General features: G+C 40.2%; 1 protein-coding gene across 1 annotated transcript; it reads left to right on the forward strand.

Moving 5' to 3' along the window:
* Positions 1–250: 250 nt before the first annotated feature.
* eif4eb (eukaryotic translation initiation factor 4eb) lies at positions 251–23536 on the forward strand. The gene is made up of 7 exons (XM_048540657.2): positions 251–359; positions 9107–9213; positions 11513–11608; positions 16686–16749; positions 19010–19123; positions 19643–19782; positions 22403–23536. Exons 1-7 carry the CDS (start codon positions 342–344, stop codon positions 22515–22517), a joined length of 654 nt encoding a protein of 217 aa, XP_048396614.1. The 5' UTR covers positions 251–341; the 3' UTR covers positions 22518–23536.
* The last annotated feature ends 608 nt before the right edge of the window (positions 23537–24144 follow it).

Genomic DNA, 24144 nt, shown 5'->3' on the forward strand with positions numbered 1-24144 from the left:
ACCACAAGGGGTGTGGTTCGTTTGAAAAGGGGCGGGGCGGGCAACAGGGGGCACGGTTTGGATGGAAAGGGCGGAGACAGTCCCGGCGGAGGGCGTGGTTATTCGTGTTTGGGGCGGAGCGGGTGCGGAAAGGGGCGGGATGCTCTCGTGGGGGGTCGGTTTGACCCTCCTTTTCTTTCAAAATGGGAGCGCGCGCGCGCGAGCCTTTGCGGGAGGGATGGGGCGGCGGCCGCGCGCTCCCGATGAGAGGGGATGGGCGGGGCCGAGCCGGCGAGGCCGGCCCCACGTGACCGGGGCCGCTTCAATCGGCGGGTGCGCTCGAGGCTGGAGTCAGACACAAGATGGCGACCGTGGAGTCGGTGAGTGACATTTACCTCAGGAGTGGGTAGCAGAGCCAGCAACATAGACGGACATCCCGAGAATTGGAGGAGGGTCACGAGGTGGGGGGAGGCGTAACTCACGGACATCAACCGTCCGCCGGGGAGGGAATGTTGTGGAGAGGAAACAAAACCTCTGATCCATACACATACACTCACACACATACACGCACGCACAGGGGGCCCGGTAGCAGCAGCAGCATGGCGCTCTGTCTGTGCAGCTGGCGGCTGGGGCCAGGCCTTACTCAGAGCAGACGGTATCACTCAGAACTAACCTGCCTCCACCATTCAATCTCCCGCTCCCCAGCCAACCAGAGAGGGGGATCCTTCCTCCCCATCCCCGACTGACACTTACTCTGTGTGTTTGGGTTGGATGAGGTGGGTGATCCCACCCCAGTCGTTCACTTTCACCCCTCCCTCCCCATGCCCCTCTACATCTTCCACGAACCTTACTTCTTTCGTCCGCCTCATCTGTCTCTCTTCTGTCCCCTGTCCCCTGTCTTTTTCAACCACCCCCCCCCCCAAAAAAGGGAGGATTAATTCAATACTCTTGCTTCACCCCACCCTCCATCCGACAGCCCTGCTGTTGCCATTGTTTTCTTTTAAAATTTGTCAGTTTTTCTTAGTGAATATTGCTTTAAGCCATGACCTGCAGCTTCGTTTGTACACCATTCAAAGTCGATAGAAATCGTAAGAGCGCATTTTCCAGGTCCATCCTCCCAGATGAATTTCTGAGTTTTCAATAAGATTTTTAAAAAATCTGATAGTAGTTTACGACCGTACTCCCACAAATGCTATTCCCCAATTTGAGCACTCCTGATTCTTTCTCACGTGTTGATTTTTCTTTCCGGTCACTAAGTATAAGTTGTTTGGAAATGAAAATTGGGGATGGTGTACATCTTTGGCCCTTGTTCATCTCTGAACAGCCATTTACTGTGTAATATTGACAGCTGATGGGGCAGCTATCCAGACCAACAGATGGTAAAATGAGATCTACCACTTAGATTATTAACCTTTCACTTACTTTTATTATGTTCATTGTACTCCTCTACAGCTGAGTGGCCAAGCAACTAAATGTGATTTTGATTTTGCCTATGTTTTTAAAGGTTCTGAATGAATCCTTTAATGTGTTTTTTAAAAAAAATTGTGTTTGATCATTTACTTAAATTTTATTGTCAACTCTAAATGCAAGCAATTTTTGAAAGTCCCATTCATTTCAAGTATCGTTGACTTCTCAGTGGTATGTGGCCGGGATGCTGAAGATAATAAAAATATCTGAAAGGGGCAATAAAGCTCAATGAATTTGAAAGAATACAGCATAATCCTAATATAGTTGTAAGATTTTACTTTTGGCTGTACAGAAACAAATCAGCAAGTTTTCTCAATCTAATAAATCATTATAATAATCATAATGCAGAAAACTGAGACTGGGACATGAATTCAAAGCCCATTACAGCAGCTGATGGAATTTGAATTTGGTTAAAGTCCCAGCAATGATGACAATGTAACATCATAAACACCCTTCTGGTTCACAAATGTTATTTAGGGATGGAAATCTGCTATCCTTACCTGGTCTGGCCTATACAGGACCCACAGCAATATGATTGCTTCTTAACTGCTCTCTGAAAGCCACTCAATTCATTGAAATCATAGAATCCCTACAGAGTGGAAATAGGCCATTTGGCCCAACAAGTCCACACCCCCCTCCACCCAGACCCATTTCCCCATCCCTGTCCTTGTCCCTGCATTTCACATGTCTAACCCAGCTAACCTAAACATCCCTGGGTACTGTGGCAATTTAGCTTCGCCAATTCACCTACCCTGCAGAGATAGTAGCAACTGCAGATGCAGGAGAATCTGAGATAACAAGGTGTAAAGCTGGATGAACACAGCAGGCCAAGCAGCATCAGAGGAGCAGGATGGCTGATGTTTCAGGCTTAGATCCTTCATCAGAAAATTTTCACACCTTGTTATCTCACCTACCCTGTACATCTTTGGACTGTGGGAGGAAACTGGAGTACCTGGAGAAAACCCACGCAGACATGGAGACAATGTGGAAACTCCACACAGTCACCCGAGGCTGGAATTGAACCCGGGTCCCTGGCGCTGTGAGGCTGCAGTGCAAACCACTGAGTCACTGTGCCACCCGTTTGGGCAGACAGTTTGGATGGGCAACAAATGCTGGGCTTGCCAGTGATGCTATTGTCCCATCAAATCACTAAGCTTCACTTTTTAAAAACTGCAAAACCCGAAAACATATTTCTACTGTGAATGCATTTTGATTCAGATAATGAGATTCGAATATGAACTGTGCTATATGTGGAGATTTCTGTAACTTCATGTTTTCCTGTCCATTGTACCATCCCATCCCTAATTCCTAATCCAGGATACAGTTATTTGTTTTTCAGTGAAATAACTTCTGTACATTTTAAGTTATAATTGAATACTTCCAAGTTTTCCTTTGTTGATTTTTATTGACTTTAATGTGAGACAAAAATATTGTCTTTTAGCAGTAAGAGTGGTCATATAATGTTTAACTGTCTGTAAAGTGGGGATAGTTCTACACAGAAGGAACTGGAATCAAGTCCCACCTTCCCAATTCCTCCGCCTCCGCCGCATCTGCTCCCACGATAAGACATTCCACTCCCGCACATCCCAGATGTCCAAGTTCTTTAAGGACCGCAACTTCCCCCCCACGGTGATTGAGAACGCCCTTGACCGCGTCTCCCGCATTTCCCGCGACACATCCCTCACACCCCGCCCCCGCCACAACCGCCCCAAGAGGATCCCCCTCGTTCTCACACACCACCCTACCAACCTCCGGATACAACGCATTATCCTCCGACACTTCCGCCATTTACAATCCGACCCCACCACCCAAGACATTTTTCCATCCCCACCCCTGTCTGCTTTCCGGAGAGACCACTCTCTCCGTGACTCCCTTGTTCGCTCCACACTGCCCTCCAACCCCACCACACCCGGCACCTTCCCCTGCAACCGCAGGAAATGCTACACTTGTCCCCACACCTCCTCCCTCACCCCCATCCCAGGCCCCAAGATGACATTCCACATTAAGCAGAGGTTCACCTGCACATCTGCCAATGTGGTATACTGCATCCACTGTACCCGGTGCGGCTTTCTCTACATTGGGGAAACCAAGCGGAGGCTTGGGGACCGCTTTGCAGAACACCTCCGCTCAGTTCGCAACAAACAACTGCACCTCCCAGTCGCAAACCATTTCCACTCCCCCTCCCATTCTCTTGATGACATGTCCATCATGGGCCTCCTGCACTGCCACAATGATGCCACCCGAAGGTTGCAGGAACAGCAACTCATATTCCGCCTGGGAACCCTGCAGCCATATGGTATCAATGTGGACTTCACCAGTTTCAAAATCTCCCCTTCCCCCACTGCATCCCTAAACCAGCCCAGTTCATCCCCTCCCCCCACTGCACCACACAACCAGCCCAGCTCTTCCCCCCCACCCACTGCATCCCAAAACCAGTCCAACCTGTCTCTGCCTCCCTAACCGGTTCTTCCTCTCACCCATCCCTTCCTCCCACCCCAAGCCGCACCCCCAGCTACCTACTAACCTCATCCCACCTCCTTGACCTGTCCGTCTTCCCTGGACTGACCTATCCCCTCCCTACCTCCCCACCCACACCTTCTCCACCTATCTTCTTTACTCTCCATCTTCGGTCCGCCTCCCCCTCTCTCCCTATTTATTCCAGTTCCCTCCCCCCATCCCCCTCTCTGATGAAGGGTCTAGGCCCGAAACGTCAGCTTCTGTGCTCCTGAGATGCTGCTTGGCCTGCTGTGTTCATCCAGCCTCACATTTTATTATCTTGGAATCTCCAGCATCTGCAGTTCCCATTATCTCTCCACCTGCTACAGAGTTGTGTCATAACATCTCTCAACAGGTTTACTAGAAAATAAAACATACCTAGAGCTGTTGTGTCTCAGTGGTAGTGAGAAATAAAAAGATATACAAAGAAGGAAACGGTTCTTGAGATGCAATGCTAGTGTCCCTTCTTCTGCGCTGGGATACCTGCATTCAAGTCACATCTGCTCCAGAGTTGTTTAGTAACATCTCTGAATAGGTGACTTAGAAAATATAATAGAGGAGGAGTAGTCTAGATAGTGAAACTGTGGTTGTAGCATTGTAATATGCTGACAAGCAAAATGGGAAACACATTGGCAGATTCTGTAAACCTGCTTTTGTCCAGAAAAGCTGCAACCTATTTGATGCCAAGTGGTGCTCCATAGCCAATTTAGGGAGGAAAGAAAAAGCTGGGAAATTCCTCTCCAACCTTCTAAGGCAGTTGAAAGTAATCCAGCAGTAACTTGAGTCCTCTACTTCCAGCCACTTTGCAACCTATCTTATAACTTGGTGTCCTCTTGTCGCAGGAACTTGTCCAGTTCCTCTCAGAGAACTGCAAGCTATCCAGATTCACTCTGCTTTTGATATTCTGCTTCAGAAGGCTGTGATGCTGTGAACAGAAATACTTCCTAGTGTTTCCCCTAATTCCTATTCACTTTATAATTATGGTATTTTAATTCTTTCATCCTTTTGCATCCTAAATAAGTTATGCCTCTGGAAAGAATTTATCATGTCCATCATTGTAAAGGTCGTATGTATATCTCCTAATCTCATTTCTATATTCTTAAACAAAAAGGCTCTAATGCCAAGAGTTTATTTTGATGACTGAGTGCCATCTTGTCTCAGAGTTCCTGCTGTTGTCAATTCTTGGGTTCTAACTCCACTCCAAGGACTTACAGGACACAATTTAGGCTGATATTTCAGAGCAGTATCCAGTGTTGCTACATTGTCAGAGATATCATTTTGATAAGGATTTCAGCTGAGCCTCTGTCTGTTGCATGGTGTATACTGGCACAGTTTGAGAGCAGCAATTTTTTTCTGATTCCTTGGTTAATATTCATCCCTGTTGATGCAGGTCTAGCAGTGATAAAGAAGGCAAATGGTATGTTGGCCTTCATTGCGAGATGTTTTGAGTACAGGACCAGGAATGTGTTGACCTTTCATAACCTGAAAGGTTATGTGGAGAAAGCAGGATTAGACTATTGAGTTGGATGATCAGCCATGATTGTGATGAATGGCAGAGCAGGCTCGAAAGGCTGAATGGCTGCCTCCGCCACTGATCTTCCATGTTTTTATGAAAGGTCGCCTTGGTGAGGCCAGATCTAAATATTGTGTGCAGTTTTGGTCTCCTTTTCTGAGGATTGATGCTCTTGCTCTTCAGGGAGTGCAGCAGTGGTCTGCCAGGCTGATTCTGGAGATGGTGGGACTGACATATGGGGAGAGATTGACTAGGTTAGGTTTGTTTTTGCTGGAGTTCAGATGAATGAGGGGGAATCTCAGAGGGACTTATAAAATTCTAGGAGGACAGGGCAGGGCAGTTGCAGGGAGGATGTTCCCAGTGGCGGGTTTGTCTAGAACTAGGGTCACAGTCTGAGGATTCAGGGTAGACCATTTAGGACAGAGATGAGGAAACATTTCTTCACGAAAGAGTGGTGATCCTGTGGAATTCATTACCACAAGAAGTAGTTGATGCCAAGATGTTGAATGTATTCTGGAGGCAGCTAGATATAGCACTTGGGGTGAATGGGATCAAAGGTTATGTGGAGAAAGCAGGATTAGGCTATTGAGTTGGATGATCAGCCATGATTGTGATGAATGGCCGCCTCCGCCACTGAGCTTCTATGTTTTTATGAAAGGTCGCTAATCTCATTTGTTGGCATTAGATGTTGCTGTGTCCATGTGCTGCTGTATTTGCTTATCAAAAACAGCTATTCATTGCTATGAAATGGCTCAAGGGCGCAAAATGTGATAATAGTGTATGATTTTTATTAACTAATTTAAAGTTGCTCTACTTATCATGGGTTATCTTTTCGAAGGTCCAATGTGATTTCTGATGAAATTCCAGGTGCATTGTAAGCATGTAGAGAAATTCATTAAAAATAATGACTGCTACTTTTGGCTTTCACTGTGATCAGTATATCTAATGGTGAATTAAGTCAATTTTTGTATTTTACTGTTCATTTCACATGCCACAAGTTTTGTTTAACTTTTTTTAAAAATTGTGTAATTGTATTTTTAAAAGGTAAATACTGCTTAGTCTGCATAAACAAACTTATCCTGCAAATGTTTGATCAGCTGAGAAGTTGGATCAAATTCAAACCTTTATAATTATGATATTTTTTCATATGTGAAGAATGCCACGTTTACACTTGTGCTATTTTATATAAGATATATATTCAGATAATGAAACTTGTTTGTCTGTTTGTGATTACTCAGCTTTGGATTTAATACATTAAGTATGCATTGCTCACTTTTTTTTTGAGTAAAAGTCAGTTATTTAACATGAACAATTTAGCTTAGTGGCAGCATTCCTTCTGCCTGACTTAGAATATAATTGATTAAAATCCCACTCCAAAGAGTCAAAAATCTTGTCAAGTGACAGTTCAGGGCAGTACTGAGTGTGTGCTGCACTTTTAGATCTGATTGATTTTTTTTCTTAAACTGTTCAATTGAATGTTGGTCATTTGACACCATTCAAAGATGAGCAGGATGACTATTATTTGGTGTCGTATCCAACATGTATTTTGTTTTACCATATTAAAGATACACACACAATTGCTTTTTCATTGTATCTACTACGCTATTTTCTTGGCTTTGTTCCTTGTGGATTTGTCCTGTTTTTAAAGCTTTAACATGTTTTTGGGAAAGAGTGCTGATTACAATAGCTTCCAAAGTAAAATATCCACATGGGCTGAATTCTGACTTCTCCACAAGTTTTTGGTTTGCATTTTCACATTTTTCCAATGTCTAAGTGGCAGTGAATTAATTCAAACATGTAAAAAATGAACAAGTTGTCTTCTGTTTAACTACATGTTCCCTTTTCACAGGAAGTTTGCTACATAGTTTTTGAACTGTAGCTAATGACATGCTTATTGAAATGTGAAATTTTACTGTGGACTCAGCACGGTATGTAAATGTATCTGCAAATGCTATAAAATGTAGTTTTAGGATTTTTTTTATTTGTGGAAGGAGGTGGGTAGATCGAGGTTTAAGTAGTGGTCAGAAATGGCAGACACAAATAGCTTAGATGTTCATATTCTTGGATAATGTTATCACCCCCTTCCTAAAGAGTGTGATAATTGTGCTGCAAACTTTGCTATATGCCAATGCTCTGGCATTAACTGAGCAATAAATGTTTATTTGCAATGCAAATTAGTCAGTGTTAGCGGCAACTATGGCAAAAGAAAGCATTCCAGCCAAATGTCATATGTTATGCTTGTTTCTTGTTACTTTAGCTGGACTCAGCACATTGAGTTCTGAATTCCCCTTCTGCCCCTGGCAGTTTTGTATTTTGGTGCTCATTAGTTTAGCAAGCGTGTGAAACGCTGAGCGTTGCATTATGACTAAGTGAAAAGGTGAAGCTTAGTATCACAAATCCCTAAATGCATGGAAGAGTCCCAGCTACACAAACGAACTTTGCTAATGATGTAGCTTGACCCATCTTTTATGAAAAGTTTCATGTGGGAATTAAAAACTTGCTGCACTAGTCAACCTATGAGTAGTGTAGCACTTGATAAAGCTTGAAGAGGCTGGTTTAGATCACTTCTCCATGCAGAAGCTTGCATGTTTGCACATCAAGTTCTAATTTCATGCAGTGGAACACCGGTGGTACACATTTCACTAGTCTGCAATCATTTGGGACTCTCTTGCTGGTGTGCTTTCTCTCTGCTCAAATAAATAACCTACAATTTTGGCTGCTTTCTTTGATTTAATGAAAACACCTGATTGAATAAATATTGTTTATATCAGTCTGACGAACTTCTGTGCAGTGAATTGTTTCATGAAATGAAGAACATCTTTGCTTCCTACCATTCTTTTTGTTCACATTCTGTGTCTGTATTTTGTTATCTGTTCTCTACTGTGGTCCCATCTCTACGTCAGGTGCTCCTCCTGCTTTCATTTTCTAATCAGAGTTTTCACATCTTCATGCTTTCTACCCAAAGCCCAGAGGTACAGAGCCAAATATGAAGCTCCAGTTGCAATCAAGAAGCTCACCATCCATTGGAGATTAAACCGGCGGGCACCAGGCACGGATGTCCTCTCTCTAGTCCCCGTTATTTACTGGACAATCCAAAGAGCTTTGTGTGGAGTTTCAGTTTTAATCTTGGCACGAGCATTCTCGGAAGTGTGTTGCAACTATTCTGCTGCTTTTAAAAGAAGAAAATGCACGCTTGTGTCTCCCAATGGGAAATGTGTTTTACTGGGATGACTCGAGGACTCAGTGTGAAATTAAACGTTGAACATCCGTCACTATTTTTGACTGTGGGTCTGCGCCCTATCCTAACTAAATATTCACACAAGTGCACTTTCCAGCTGGAGCTGCAAGGTCAGCCAGAGAAGCTAAATATCATGTCTTGGAGCTGGAGGAACACAGCAGATCAGGCAGCATCCGAGGAGCAGGAAAGTAGATGTTTTGGATTTACATCTGTCATCAGTCCTGCTGTGTTCCTCAGCTCCACACTATATTGACTCTGACTCCAGGGTTGGTAGTTCTTGCTATCTCTAAATATTATGTTTGCTGTTGATATACCCACTTTGTGCATTATTAACCATTTATTGTAATGTAATTCATACCCAGTTAAGGCTGTGTGTATTTAGATATTCTGGCCATAATTTATCTCTTCTGCAGGAAACCACTACACAGCCCCAGTCTTCAGAAGAAGAAGGTAAAACTGAGACAGCGAGTCCGGAAATCGTGAAGCCTGAACACTATATAAAGCATCCATTACAAAACAGGTAAAAGAACAATAATGAAGCATTTGATGGTTTTCCTTGTTGACTTAATTAACAGGTCCCTGTAACTGCTATGTATTCACCGTATGTTTACACAGTCATTCATTTAGTGTTAGAATGGTGAAGAATGGTACTACATTATTCTCTTCATTGAGTTTAAAGTGGCAGCAAATTGGACTGCATGGCAAACCCAAATTCCTCCCTGTTCCCTGCATATTTTTTAAAAATAGATATGGATTGTGGAAGGATACAGAACAGAGTGATTTGGGAGTCCTTGAGCATGAATCACAAAACATAGCATCCAAATTTAATGGATAATAGGAAAAGCAAATGGAGTGTTGGCCTTTATTTCAAAGGGAACGGATTATAAATGTAGGGAAGTCTTCCCAAAACTATTCCAGGTCCTTATCAGACGGCAGCTGGAAAACTGAACATTTTTCAGCCTTTTATGTAAGGAAAGGTGCACTGACATTGGAGGCAGTCCAGAGGAGGTTCATTCGGTTCATGCAGGGTGTGGAGACATTAGTATCACTAGTCTTACGAGGAGGGGTAGAGTAGGTTGTGCTTTTACTCATTGGAAGATTGAAGAATGAGAGACAACCTTATTGAAATGTATAGGGTTCTTAGGGGAGTTGCAGAAAGGTTGTTTCCCCTTGTGGAAGGCTCTAGGATTGGAGAATATGATCTCAGCAAAACAAGTCACATATTTAAGTCAGCAGAGGAACTTCTTCTCTCAAAGGGTCATAAATCTGTGAAAGTTATGTTGCAGAGGACTGTTGAATCTGTAAAGAAGTTGAGGGTTTTGACGGAAAAATGTCAGGAAAGTGCAGGTGAGAATTATCAGATCAGCCATGATCTCATTGAAGATCAGTGTAGACTTGATGGACTGAATGGCTTTGTTCCTGTGTCTTATCGTCAAAAGGCAACATTCTGTCTTAATTTGCATCTCATCAGTTTGAGACCAGTTATGAACAGAGTTTGGCAAAGCTTTCCTAGCCTTTTAAATTTGGCACTCAATTGAAATCTTTTTTTAAAAGGTGATTACTGTCAAAATGCTCAATAAGGGTAATTAGATCCAGAACACAGGCATGTCCTATGATGTGATTTTGTGTAGTCAGCCTTAAACTGATGTGCTCGTGTTTGACTGTGCTCTAAACAGAACTTCAAGCACATTGATGGAGAAAGTCCAACATTTTGGCCATTTTTAGTGATTTTTTTTGAAGTTTTTTTTAAGTTAGAGGTGTGACATTTCATGCATTGAGTAGAAAGAGAACTAGCAGAGAGTTAGTATTCATCAGTTACCTGTGAATATTCTTAAGTAATTTTAATATTGACAGTGAACGATTCCATGTGCCAGACTTTGTTGCTGTCGCTTAATATACCTGTAATGAAGTGGAGGACTTAAGTGTTGAAAGGTTTGGAAAGTGGAACTAGTATATGTAATAGTATATTTTTGGCAGTTCAGACTCAATGGGCCAGAGGGTCTCTTCTGTAGTTTATAATTCTTCCTTTGTATTTGAACTTCTAGGAACAAATTCTGATTTGGCATCTCAACAAGCGTTCAGAGTGTACTGTAGCATTGGAGGTTTTGTCTTTTGGCTGAGACATAAAATCAAGTACTCTGATCAGTGGATCATAATGTTACTCAGAATATCTCAAGAGTTGTATTGGTGTCCTAATTGAGATTTCTCCTTTGATAGCCAACAACAGAAGCTGATTGACAGGCAATTTGCTGTTTTTCGAGTCTTATTTTCTGCAAGTTGTCTGCCATATTTGCATAAATAATAATAATAATAATGAGTTACTTCTAAAATAATGCATTAGTTAAGATATTGAGTAAGTGATAAGATCGTATGCGAATACAATTTTATTCTTTCAATAAATCTGCAGTGTTGGTATGTTATATGACTTGAATTGTGATTTGCTTAATCTCGATATGTTTCAGAAAATCTATCTGTGCAAATTATTTATTTGAAATTTGGAATTTTCAAAATACGTCAAATTTTACCCAAAATAGAAAGCATTTTGTTGAAAATGCATCTTATCCCGGATTGAAAATTCTGTCTGCTACAAAGTCCAGAATTAATGCTTTACATCTATTCATGACAGTTTGGAACAACAGTATATTTCTTGATTGCCTGGGTCCATCTATCTATTTTCAACCTATTTACTTGTAGGATTTTTATTTTGCTTTCTAAAAAGGGAAACCATCATCTTAACTTTCCCAATAACCATAATTAAAATTGTTGTTCTTTGTCACTGTGTACTTTTCATTACTACCACTGTATAATTTCTCTTATAGATGGGCACTTTGGTTCTTCAAAAATGACAAAAATAAAACTTGGCAAGCAAATCTGCGTCTGATATCCAAATTTGATACAGTGGAAGACTTTTGGGCGTAAGTAAAGTCAAAAATTATAAACTGAGAATTACCTTTTATTGTGGGTAGGGAGGGATCTCTCCCTTCTGGTTTTCTGCAGCTTCCTTTGACAAAGAAATGAGAGATGGTCAGCTTTTCAGATTCTTGCTGATGATTTATAAGTTAGAAGTGAGGGAATATGACTTCGCATTTATAACACAATAAGGCTTAAAAAAAGAGATTGAAAAAGTCATCAGTTAAAAAATGACCATAGTTAAACATTGGAGCAGACAAACTAATTTTGAAGGATTGAGAATACAATCATGGAAGGTAAACTGGGAGATGTTTTGACAGCAAACAGTAGTGGGAAATCTGGTGATCAATGCACTTTGGGAAAAATATATTCACATGAAATGCCATATGGAATGACAGTTTCCCAGGTATGAGAAGTTTTGGATATAACACATAAAGATGATGTCAGAACTAATAGGTTATACCTAACAGTTCATACTAAGCAGATTGGAAAAATAAATGAGGGGTGACCTGAAAGCAGGTTTCAAGATTATGGAAAAACCAAAAGAACCATGAAAGCTGGAAATCACTGCTGGAATTACTGGAAAAACGCAGCAGGTCTGGCAGCATCTGTGGAGAGAAAGCAGAGTTAATGTTTTGAATCCATTGACCCTTCTTCAGAAGAGCAATTTCTGTTTTTGTTTCAAGATTATGAAGTGGTTCAGTTGGGTAATTACAGAAAAGATGTTTCCACTTGAAAGGGAGATCAGAGTTACAGGCCATGAATGTAATATAGTCATTAATAGATCTATTAAGGAATCAGACAAGTAGTATTAAAGTAAAGATAACAAGCTGTAGAGATGGATGAACACAGCAGGCCAAGCAGCATCAGAGGAGCAGGAAAGCTGACGTTTTGGGTCTAGACCCTTCTTTGGAAATGGGGGAGGGGAGGGGGGGGGTTCTGAAATAAATAGGGAGAGAGGGGGAGGCGGGTAGAAGATGGATAATGGAGAAGATAGGTGGAGCAGACATACTAGCAGCATTCAAGAAGCACCAGGACGAATACATGAATAGGAAGGAAATAGAGGGATACAGATCTTGTAAGTGAAGGCAGTTTTAGAATGGAAGGAAAACATGTGTCAGTGCAGACTTGAAGGGCCAAAGGGCCCGTTGCTGTTCTGTATTGTTCTCTGTTCCTTCTTTGTTCTTTGTACATGTCACTGAGTCAGTGACTTTTTTTGTATAAATAATTGCATCTTCCTTTTTCTTGATCAACAAGTATTCTTATTTATTATAAATGCTTTAAATTTTCTTCTCCTTTCCAGAATTTTTAATGGTTCTGAGAGAATCCGTAAGCCATGTTCAGATTTGATGTATAGTGGCCCTGGTCAGTTTTTCCTAATACCATCTGGGACCATGCGTTGTATAGTGTTGCTCCTGTTGAACTCCCGCCACATTATAGGCTAGAACTCTTACTGAGGTTCGCATTGAGTGCATGAAACGTTTCAAGTGGCTGATTCTAATGTAGACTGATGCACCAACCTCATAATTTCTAGATTGCAAAGTTTGGTTTGAGATATACAGTGCTAGATTTACTTATTACTTTATTCATTGTTGGATGACTCTGGATTTTTTTGACATATGGATGCAGATGAGTGTGAAAGTGTGGATTAGTAAAATTAAACCATGACTATACTAATATTGATTGGAATTATGAGGTTATGCACCTTGGTAGAAAGAATAGTGGCATTGTCTATTTTCTAAATGGGGAGGGCATTGGAAATCTGAAGCACAAAGGGACTTGGGAGTCCTAGGTCAAGATTCTGTTAAGATTAACATGCAGTTAAGGAGGCAAATATGATGTTAGCATTCATTTCAAGAGGCAATATAAGGGCAGAAATATATTGCTCAGGTTGTGTAAGATTCTGGCCAGACTGCTTTTAGAATATTGAGAGTGGTTTTTGGTCCCGTATCTAAGGAAGAATGCGCTGGCATCTGAAATCAATTCTAAGAGTCTTGGATAGAACATATTTCTCCTAGTAGGAGGGCTTGGAGCCGAGAGCACAGCCTTAGTGAAAGAACAACCTTTTAGAACTGACTTGAGGAGGAGTTTCATCAACCAGATGATCATAAATCTGTGGAACTCATTGCTATTGAGAACATTTGAAGAGCTAGATAGGTTCTTGATTGGTAAGGGGTCAAGGATTACAGAGAGAAGGCAGGAAAATGGGGTTGCAAAGCATATAGTCCATAATCAAATGGTGGAGCAGACTTGATGGGCTGAATGGCCTAATTCTGCTTCTTTCTTATGGTCTAATAATAGTGTTTGTATTCTGTACTTTTCACCAATACCTCAAATGTGGTATTCATGCTAGTAAACACCACAGGTCAACATTGCATCTTGTAAAAAGTACAAATTGATATGTGCACTTATTATCTGCCCTGGGTACAGCAATCCATTGCATTATAGTAGTTCTTAACGACATTGGAAAGCGTTTTCTGCCTGAGTTTTCTCCTGTAAGATTTGTTTGTTTCTGTACATATCTGAATTTGAAATTTCAGATTTTTTAAAAAATGGTAAACAACTTTAAAGTAACGGGAGTGGACCCTACCCTTTCTGGATTGGGCTCTTCAGTTTATTTCACTTACGTTAACAGCTCTTGGCATTGATTGTCCAACTCTCTCCTCTGCATGCAGATCTGTTAATTCTGAGGCTGAGACTTTGGTTGCCTCTAATTACATCCAGTATTCATTTGTCTTGGGTTTCAAAGTCAAATTGGAAAAATTCTGTCTTCTAACTTGCTCTGTTCCCTGAAGGGAAGTATGACTCGTAACAAGAAACAGCCAATAAATAGGGTGAAAGACTTTAAGCAATTTGCTTCTTTTGAAATTTGGTGTTTTTTGAACCATTTTACTGAAGGTTAACAAATCAGGTAAGTAAATCACCTTGTACTACCCCTTGATGGGGTAGAATTAGTCTTCAAAGTTAGGTCTGTTCGTTTTTTTATCTGAATGATAGAATCATAGAATCCCTACAGTGTGGAAGCAGGCCATTTGGCCCATTGAGTCCATACTGACCCTCGGAAGAACATCCCACCTAGACTGACCAGCTCTCTTATTCCTGCACTCTCCACCCTAGACACTATGGGAAATTTAGTATGGCCAATCCACTTAACCGGCACATCTTTGGACTGTGGGAGGAAACCCATGCAGACACAGGGAGAATGTGCAAACTCTACACAGACAGTCCCCCGAGGTTGGAAACGAATCTGGAACCCTGGCGCTGTGGGGTTGCAGTGCTAACCGCTGACCCTCCATGCTACCCATAAGCTAGTGTGGCTTGTTGATTTAGATTATATAGAAGTATGGTCTTTCCAGACTATTTTGATTTAGTGTAAAAAAAAAAGTGTTTTTGGGAGAGCTCCAACAAAGCCATTCATAGGTAGTTAAAAGCAGCCTTTAACCACAGAGAAATTATTTAACATCACTGTTTGGAGGTGAAAGGGGTCCACTGATCTCCCTTCATCTTCCTAATGCCCGCCTTTGATTTTATGATTGGCTGTACCATTCACCTTTGTAGCAGGTGTTGGTTAGCCATTTGAGTTTTTGAAGAACACTTTAACAACCTCATTGTTCCACAAAAGCATGCTGTCCATTCTAGATTACCTTAAAGGGGAGTTTCCACATTCTCCCCATGTCTGCGTGGGTTTCCTCCAGGTGCTCCGGTTTCCTCCCACAGTCCAAAGATGTGCAGGTTAGGTGGATTGGCCATGCTAAATTGCCCATAGTGTTTAGGGATGTGTAGATTAAGTGGGTTATAAGGGGATGGGTCTGGGTGGGATGCTCTGAGCTTCAGTGTGGACTTGTTGGGCCAAAGGGCCTTTTTCCACACTGTGGGCATTCTATGATACTCTATGACCTCCCTTAGCAGATGGCCAGCCGAAGAATTTGGTTAAGCTGGGGCACATAGAACATAGAACATTACAGCACAGTACAGGCCCTTCGGCCCTCGATGTTGTGCCGACCTGTCATACCGGTCTCAAGCCCATCTAACCTACACTATTCCATGTACGTCCATATGCTTGTCCAATGACGATTTAAATGTACCTAAAGTTGGCAAATCTACTACCGTTGCGGGCAAAGCGTTCCATTCCCTTACTACTCTGAGTAAAGAAACTACCTCTGACATCTGTCCTATATCTTTCACCCCTCAATTTAAAGCTATGCCCCCTCGTGCTCGCCGTCACCATCCTAGGAAAAAGGCTCTCCCTATCCACCCTATCTGACCCTCTGATTATTTTATATGTTTCAATTAAGTCACCTCTCAACCTTCTTCTCTCTCATGAAAACAGCCTCAAGTCCCTCAGCCTTTCCTCGTAAGACCTTCCCTCCATACCAGGCAACATCCTAGTAAATCTCCTCTGCACCCTTTCCAAAGCTTCCACATCCTCCTTATAATGCGGTGACCAGAACTGCACATAATACTCCAAGTGCGGCCGCACCAGAGTTTTGTACAGCTTCACCATAACCTCTTGGTTCCGGAACTCAATCCCTCTATTAATGAAAGCTAAAACACTGTATGCCTTCTTAACAGCCCTGTCAACCTGGGTGGCAACTTTCAAGGATCTGTGTACATGGACACCGAGATCTCTCTGCTCATCTACACTGCTAAAAATCTTACCATTAGCCCTGTACTTTGCCTTCTGGTTACTTCTACCAAAGTGCATCACCTCACACTTGTCTGCATTAAACTCCATTTGCCACCTCTCAGCCCAGCTCTGCAGCTTATCTATGTCTCTCTGCAAGGGTACATCATATTGAGTCATGGAAGAGCAGAGTATTTTGATTTTAACAGACTTAAGTCAAGGAATATATCTAAATATGTGGAGTTTAGCATTTTGGGGAATGAAGGGCATGTCTGTAGACTCGGAATCACACACTTACAAAACAGTTCAATCAATAAAGCTCAACATGTGCAGGTATGTAACATAGAAAACACAAAGTTTCTCTCCCCAGTATTGATCTTAACAGTGGGCCATTAGTGCAACATTTTTGCATCCTGAATTCTGACTAATCCTTTTTTTCTCGTCTCTCCATCTCACAGTCTTTACAATCATATCCAACTCTGTAGTAATTTAATATCAGGCTGCGATTACTCTCTCTTCAAGGTAAGATGATGTTTATGCTCTAAAAGATTTCAAATTCCCTTTTACCATTTGCGTTATGACATTTGTATCTGAAATACCAATAACTGTTTAATAAAAGGTCTTTTCTTTTGACTAACTACATTGCCGAACATTCCATTTCATAGATCATATTTGCTCACTTGAAAGTCACTATATAGTTATTATTTGCCAAAAAACTTCTTTTCACTGTTACTTTTGTTGCACTGACAGCTGAGGTCGTCAAGTTAATCTTCACCAATTTTGTCTGGGACCAGATGATGTAGCTTCATGTAATACCTCGTCTCCAACTTCTCTCATTTTCTATCCAAACTTTCCCAAAGCATTTGTTAACTAAATGCTTCCGGTATGGTCCTATTACTATGCATTTTGGAGAGGAGTGAGGTTTGTATTACAGTCAAAACCAAGATGTGACTAAGATTCCTTTTGTTCTGGAATGCATAACATCTGATATCTACTGCACTTGTGTTGAAGGTTGCAGTGCTGAATAATGATTATGGAAATGAAAATCAGTTCCGTTTATGTCTACTTTAAATAGTATTTTATGTCCTTAAGTTACTTTTGGTCTGTAATCTGTCTGAATTTTTGATTCAGTATGAGGTAATGCATGTCCATCTGTTTTGGTCCAAACTTACTTCTATAAGAGAACAGTAGTGAGTGGGCAGTGAACCACATGACTTAGCAAATGCTCCTTATGCATGGAATATTGCAGACACTATGTAGGATGTTCTCCTACCTTTTGTATGAAGCAGTAAAGATATTCTGGAACATCATATTTAGCATAAATCCTGTTAGATTTATTTATAAATGTTGCACAGAAGCAGTAAGATGCAGCAAGGTACTAGTTATTGACACTTTAAAGAAAGGAGGAAATTGATCCACAATGACCTAAAAGTCCCAATCGTGGACATGCCTCTTGTACTGTGTGAATGAAATTTTTCAAATGACTTGATGTATGTCAGCATACATACTTCCAATGACCCTCCTTCAATATCTATTCACTTACACAGTTAACATTGGGCTCCAATTATCAATTCTAGTAATTGAACTGAGTGTATGTCTACTGCATTATCCAGAACAAAACGCTTCAATAAGGAGATAAAGGAATTAGCAAGACATAAAGCATTTGAAACAAATAGTCTAAATGCATTTAAGAGGAAGCTTGATGAGGTGATGAGTTGGGAAGAGGCCCAGATATGCACATGATTGTGAACCAGGAAGGCCGATAGGCCTGTTTCTGTGCTCCTACTTTATAGATGTTTTTAATCATTCCCTTTCATACATGTTATGACACAGCTCTGGGGCAGGTAAGACTTGAACCCTGGCTTTCTATCCCAGAGCTATCTTCCTAGGTTCGATGCTGTAAATATTGTATATTTTAAATGTCTTTTGATAATTGAGACAGTTGTACTTTAAAATGTGCTTTTCTCAACAATTGGAACCATTCATGTTTCTAATTGGCATGTTTAGAAATCTAACCTGTAATGTCTATTGTCAATAAAGAAACTAACAATTTAATAAGCAAATCTTATTTTTCATGGTCAATCTGCAGGTGCGACCTTGTCTACAAATGTCTAGGTTATTCTGCTCTATATATTTCTGTTCTTAAAGTTTAATTGAGAAAGATGGCTTTCACCTCACACCATCAACAACTTACATGAACATAAGTTAACATAACAACATAAAGAAGTATACTAAGGTGGTGTGCATGGGCATTATTAAACAAGTTTAAACCGAGCCACATAAGGCCATGAAGTATGTTTAAAGAGTACCATCAAAAAAAAAGTTGAGAGATACAGACATTTCAGAACTTGGTAACGGAATGCTCCAACACTAGTTGCTGTGCTTTTAAAATCATTTAAAAATGCATCAGTGTATCTGGTGTCATCCATTGTAATAAAGTCTCCCTAGTAATGACACCTACCAAATCTATTTTCCAAAATATTAAGATGTTCTTTGAATCAGAATTGTAGCAGAGAATGTCGTAAAGAAAATAACCAACTAGAAAACTTGTATTTCGTAGACATCTGCAAGTTGGATTACTAATGCATATGGAATAGTCTACAGCTGGATATTTTATTATCAATGGAGTTTAAGATGTGCCCATTCTGATTATCCTACACAATCAGCCAGCAGGGATCAATTTTAATTTGGGAGAAAATTAATGTTCCATCAGCAAATAGCATTTTTCTCATGCTTGAATTTTTTTTTATGTGAAGTAGTGAGTTCCCTGTTTTCTGTGTAGGATGGTATTGAACCTATGTGGGAAGATGAAAAAAACAAACGAGGAGGGCGATGGTTGCTTACACTTTCTAAACAACAGAGAAAAACAGATCTGGATCGTATATGGCTAGAAACTGTAAGTATCCTCCCTTTCCCTAGAATTGCCCAGTTTTTTAAAAAATTCTACATGCTCTAGCTCCTGCACTTTGGTTCTTGTAATGCTCCCTTAGCCTCTCCATTACCTTGGGAGCTTGCCTACATTATAACAGTAACTAATACACCCTAAATATAAGACATCAAATGCTGGAGCCAAGTTGTGCCCAGCTAGATCCTACAAACAGCAGTTTGGTTCATGTTGAGATAATCTGTTTTTTTGATTAAATTATTAAATGTATTGGAGGAATGGGCCTGTTCCTCTTCATAATTGTGCAGTGGAATCTCTATTTCACCAGGATGATGGGCAGGTGGGCTTTGGTTTTATCTCATCCTGTAGATAAATTTATCTTTTGGCTTTAAGAGGTATTTCAAAAATGCATAACTTGTGGGATTTTCTTTAAAGTGCTTTTGTTTTAAACTTGCATAGCTGGCACTATAATTCACTAATTCCTTTTACTTTTTATCTTTATTTCTGCTCCTTCCCTTCCCCAAAAAATAGCTACTGTGCCTTATAGGAGAAGCATTTGATGAACATAGTGATGATGCTTGTGGTGCAGTAGTTAATGTTAGAAACAAAGGTGACAAAATAGCAATATGGACTACTGATTGTGAAAATAGAGAATCTATCACATATATAGGGTAAGTGAGTCTCGAAGATACTTTGACTGTTACCATTTTATCCTCTTGGCAGTTTTTTCCAAGATGACAATCTGGAAGATTGTGTCACGATTCAGCATCTAAGCAAGGCAATGTTTTGCTTTTCTCCTTAACACTGTGAGCTAAAGTTTGGAAGAGCTTTCTTTTTGAACTACACACAGCAGATTCAGCTTTGTGGCAGGTGTCTCTTTGCTTGTTGAAGAGAAAGCAAGTAACTTATATATAAAAGGATGTGCTTATAACACAGTGTCTTGCTAGAAAGAAAACTGATTGTAGCTCATTCTTTAAACCCGCCTTTTGGATTAGCCTTCTGTCTAAATTTCATTACTCTACACATTGTGCTGACTGGGTAGAATTGCATTAAATGTGAAAACTAACTCTCAGACCTTTTATTCATGTTGATTGTTTTTAATTTAAGCTGATCCAGTCTCTTAGAATGTTGCTGGCATGTTGAGAATTACTGGTTGAAGAAGAGTTAGGAAGGCGATATCCTAGTGGTATGATTGCTAGATTATTAATTCAGAAAATCAGCCAATGTTCTGGGGACCTGGGTTCAAATCCCACCATGGCCATTGGTGGAATTTGAATTCAATAAAACAAAATCCAGAATTAAGAATCTACTGAATTTTTGGTCAGAAAGCTCATTTGGTTCACTAATGTCCTTTACGGAAGGAAATCTACCATCCTCACCTGGTGTAGCCTACCTGTGACTGCAGAGCTCCAGCAATATGGTTGACTCTCAACTGCCCTCTGAAATGGCCTTGCAAGCCACTCCATTCAAGAGCAGCTAGGGACAGGACAGACAATAAAAGCTGGCCAGCCTGTGATGCCCATGTCCCATGTGTGAATTAAAAACAAAATGTAGGCATAGTCAGGCATCTCAAGTTGGATGTAACCCAGGAGATGATTGGAGCTAAACCTGCAGATTGTGGAGAGCCACATAATGGTAACATTGACTGAGGCTGTACTGAATGTTGGTCAAGGGTAATCTGCACGTCAAAAAGTGTTAGATATAGGAACACACAATAGCCCAAATATAACAGGTGGCAAAATAGGAACACTGATGAGGCAAGCTGGTGAGTACTGAGGTTGAGGATTCAGGGGATATATGTGAATAATCCCATAAAGTTAGTTTGGTTGAGGTTAATTCTGTTAGCATAGCATGAAATGTTTAAGTTTGTTATCATTTGTATATAAATTTATTTTAATGTGGTTTAGAAAACTACAAAATTGATTGAAATCGTTGCATTTTTGATTCCTGTCTGCGTATGGTGGAATCACAAGGTCAACATCAAATCAGATTTTTAAAAATTGGTCCAAATCCCTAAATTTCAATGGTGCTCCATTCATTTATAAACCACATTACAACAGTACTAAAGGCAATTAATTATATTTTAGCATTGACTCGCTGGTATGGGGTCTGTCTTGGCCGAATGAATGTTGAACTCAAGTAAATAGGGACAGACATAAAATGTTGGCCAGCCAGCAATGGCATCATCCCACAAATGAATTAAAAGGCAACTTCTTGATTTTCATGGGGGTAACTTCCTCCTCAAAGAATGTACATTGGCAAAGGACCTCTAAAACGATTTGATTTATTATAGTCACACGTACCGAGTTCCGGGGAAAAGCTTTGTTTTGTGAGCAGTACGGGCAGATCATAGCAAGCAAGGACATAGAGATCTAAGGCTGCTTAGACAGAGCAAAGCATACAGGTAACACTGCGCAGGAAGTGCACAAAGCAAGGTCAACATTAGCAAGCATAACGTTATTTGAAGTTGGAGAGTCTGTTCATAAGCCAGTTAACAGCAGGGAAGAAGCTGTTCAACTTGTTGGTGCGTGTGTGTTCAAGCTTCGATGTCTTCTGTATCAATCTGTGCAGTCACCTGAAATGCCGTAGTACTGGTAAAAACACTTCACACCCTACAGAATGACATCAGTTTGACATCTGGATGCTACGACTGGTTAACCGCAAGCATCACCAACTGCAACCTGGTGACTGTACCATGAAGTCCACGAAAATCGCAACTGCTTGAGGGTGGGTCAGGGAAGATGTAGCCACTTGCTTCATAAGTGAAACAACTCAAATTGTGACTGACCATTGCAAGGCAGACTGTATCCACATACTGAAACCTGCCCTGACACATCTATTCCTGATGGCATCATAACCATTCACACTATGTCAGCTGAAGCCATTGAATAGATTATTAACCTCAACATTGAACAATTACTATAACTTGAGCTAAACAAATCAAAAAGGCAGCCATTTTCTGCTGCTTAGAGCTGCTGGGCTTGAGTTTGAGCAGGTCTTGTATATAATCTAATTTGTGACATTAAACTGGGAAGAGCTATGTGGGAAGGAGGGAAATATCTGGCTTCTGTTGCTGGATCAAACAGCTTGATGGGAGCACTATTAGCATAGCTCAAAGGTGACATGTTGAATATCACCATAGATTGTAAAGCATGATGATGGATAGGTGGGGAAGCAGTAATTGGTTTGCTATTTACTTGGAACTCATTTTATTATTTTAAGGAAATGTTATTAGCTCTAAATTAATTATGAAAATATGCTAATTATTTGTGTTTTTTGTGTTCATAACAGGAGAATTTACAAGGAAAGGTTAGGGCTTCCTCCTAAAGTAGTGATTGGCTACCAATCCCATACAGACACTGCCACAAAAAGTGGATCGACAACCAAGAACAGGTATGTTGTTTGAGAAGGCAGGCATCAGTTGTATGCTCATCACTAGAAGACTGGACGCGTAAAGCAATCTACACTTCAAATTAAACCAAAGCTTCTAGTAAGCAGAGTGGGACTTCATTCTACTATTATACATAAGTCTGCAAGTTTTCAGTCCGTTTTCTATCTCTGACCTTGTTCAGTATTCTGTGAAATAACCCTTTCCCTTCAAAATGTTTTATGAATCTTTTGGTTCCAGAAATTTTCAAAAAGTGTTTAAGTATAGCTTGAAAAGTGAAATATTTTAAAAAGCTGTAGATTTTTGTTCTGGGAGAAGAATAGTTTTCCGCACACTAAATACAGCACAATTTCAATTTTCTTTGGTGGGATGGGGCTTGTATAAGCATTTAGTAATTTTGGAAGGGAAAGGGTTAAGAAGATCTTGTCCGAATGTTGTAGTACTTAGCAATTTAGTTCACTTCTGACCTTTTGTTTTGAGCAGCAAACAGATGAGTTGCTGTAATCCGTGCTTGATGTTAGCTGTTAGGTTTAATTTATTCATTGATTTCAAATTTTAAAAAGCTCTAATATCAGCTTGGTTTAAATTAGATCATGAGATGTAATGCGTGTTTGGGACTGGGCGTATAGTTTTAAATTGGTAGTATTCAAAATTTGTCATGTGCATTACTTAATCCTGCTACATTAATACAGAATTCACAGATTGATTTAAACTTTAACTTTGAACAAGCTTTTGCAGTTTAGTAGTGATTTTTACTTTTTGGGCAAGTGTGTGGGTTTCTCTTCAAAAAAAAAGTGTATTTTGTTTTTTTAGATTGCAATACAATAATTACATTCCTTGCTCGAGATGTTGAAATATATTGAAATCCTCTATATGTTTTGTATTGTTATGCTGTATTTTAAAACTTGTATCCTTAGAAGAATCTATTTTGCATTGGTTATAAAGGCTGAATTAGGAAGATGGTCCCAAAAAGCAAACGTATTAAAAGTGTAAAAACAAGAACTGTAAATAAAACTTGTACAGTGAAATTTCTTGCATTCAGTGGCTGTGGTCTCATTCAATCTTCAGTTTGTTACATCAGTGACCAACACACTTATCAACAAAAGCTAGCTGGTTAAGGACTGAATGACACTGAGCATGCTTCATGTCACTAATTTAGTAGCTGGTAGTTGACCATTTTTGTCATCTTCAGTAGAAATCCATTTTTGAATTATTCTATTTTTGTAAACATTTTTAAAACTGATGGTTGCTGTCTGTGCTAAACATTGGCTTCATAACAGAATATTCATAAATTTAGTCTTTCCGTTTATGCAAAGTTGGATGCATTTCTTAACTTTTTGACGGCAAGTGACCAAATGTTCAGATAAGACTAACATGAAGTAAAATGCACATTCATGAAATTAACTTCTGTTTCTGTTATAAAGGATTGTAAGATTTGTTTAGAGAACACAGTAATCATTTAGATCTTCTTATGTTAAAGACACTGCTTTTAAATGTACCACCTCTTCCTTCTTGAAAATTTTGTTCGCTCTGCTTCCTGTTTGAAACTGTAAATGTTGGAATATATTTTTAGTTTATTGTTCGGTCATGTTAATGACCTGAAAATTGTTTAGCCCTAATAGGGGGGAAGAAGCCTGCCTTGAGA

The sequence above is a fragment of the Stegostoma tigrinum genome, chromosome 1 (assembly GCF_030684315.1).
Source record: "Stegostoma tigrinum isolate sSteTig4 chromosome 1, sSteTig4.hap1, whole genome shotgun sequence".
Taxonomy (NCBI): Eukaryota; Metazoa; Chordata; class Chondrichthyes; order Orectolobiformes; family Stegostomatidae; genus Stegostoma; species Stegostoma tigrinum.

Bases quoted from the DNA above. Each gene is read 5' to 3' on its own strand.
- eif4eb (XM_048540657.2), top strand. The intron at 11,609-16,685 runs GTAAGTAAAGTC...TCCATCTCACAG, and splicing joins ACAGTGGAAGACTTTTGGGC to TCTTTACAATCATATCCAAC. The intron at 19,124-19,642 runs GTAAGTATCCTC...CCCAAAAAATAG, and splicing joins ATCGTATATGGCTAGAAACT to CTACTGTGCCTTATAGGAGA.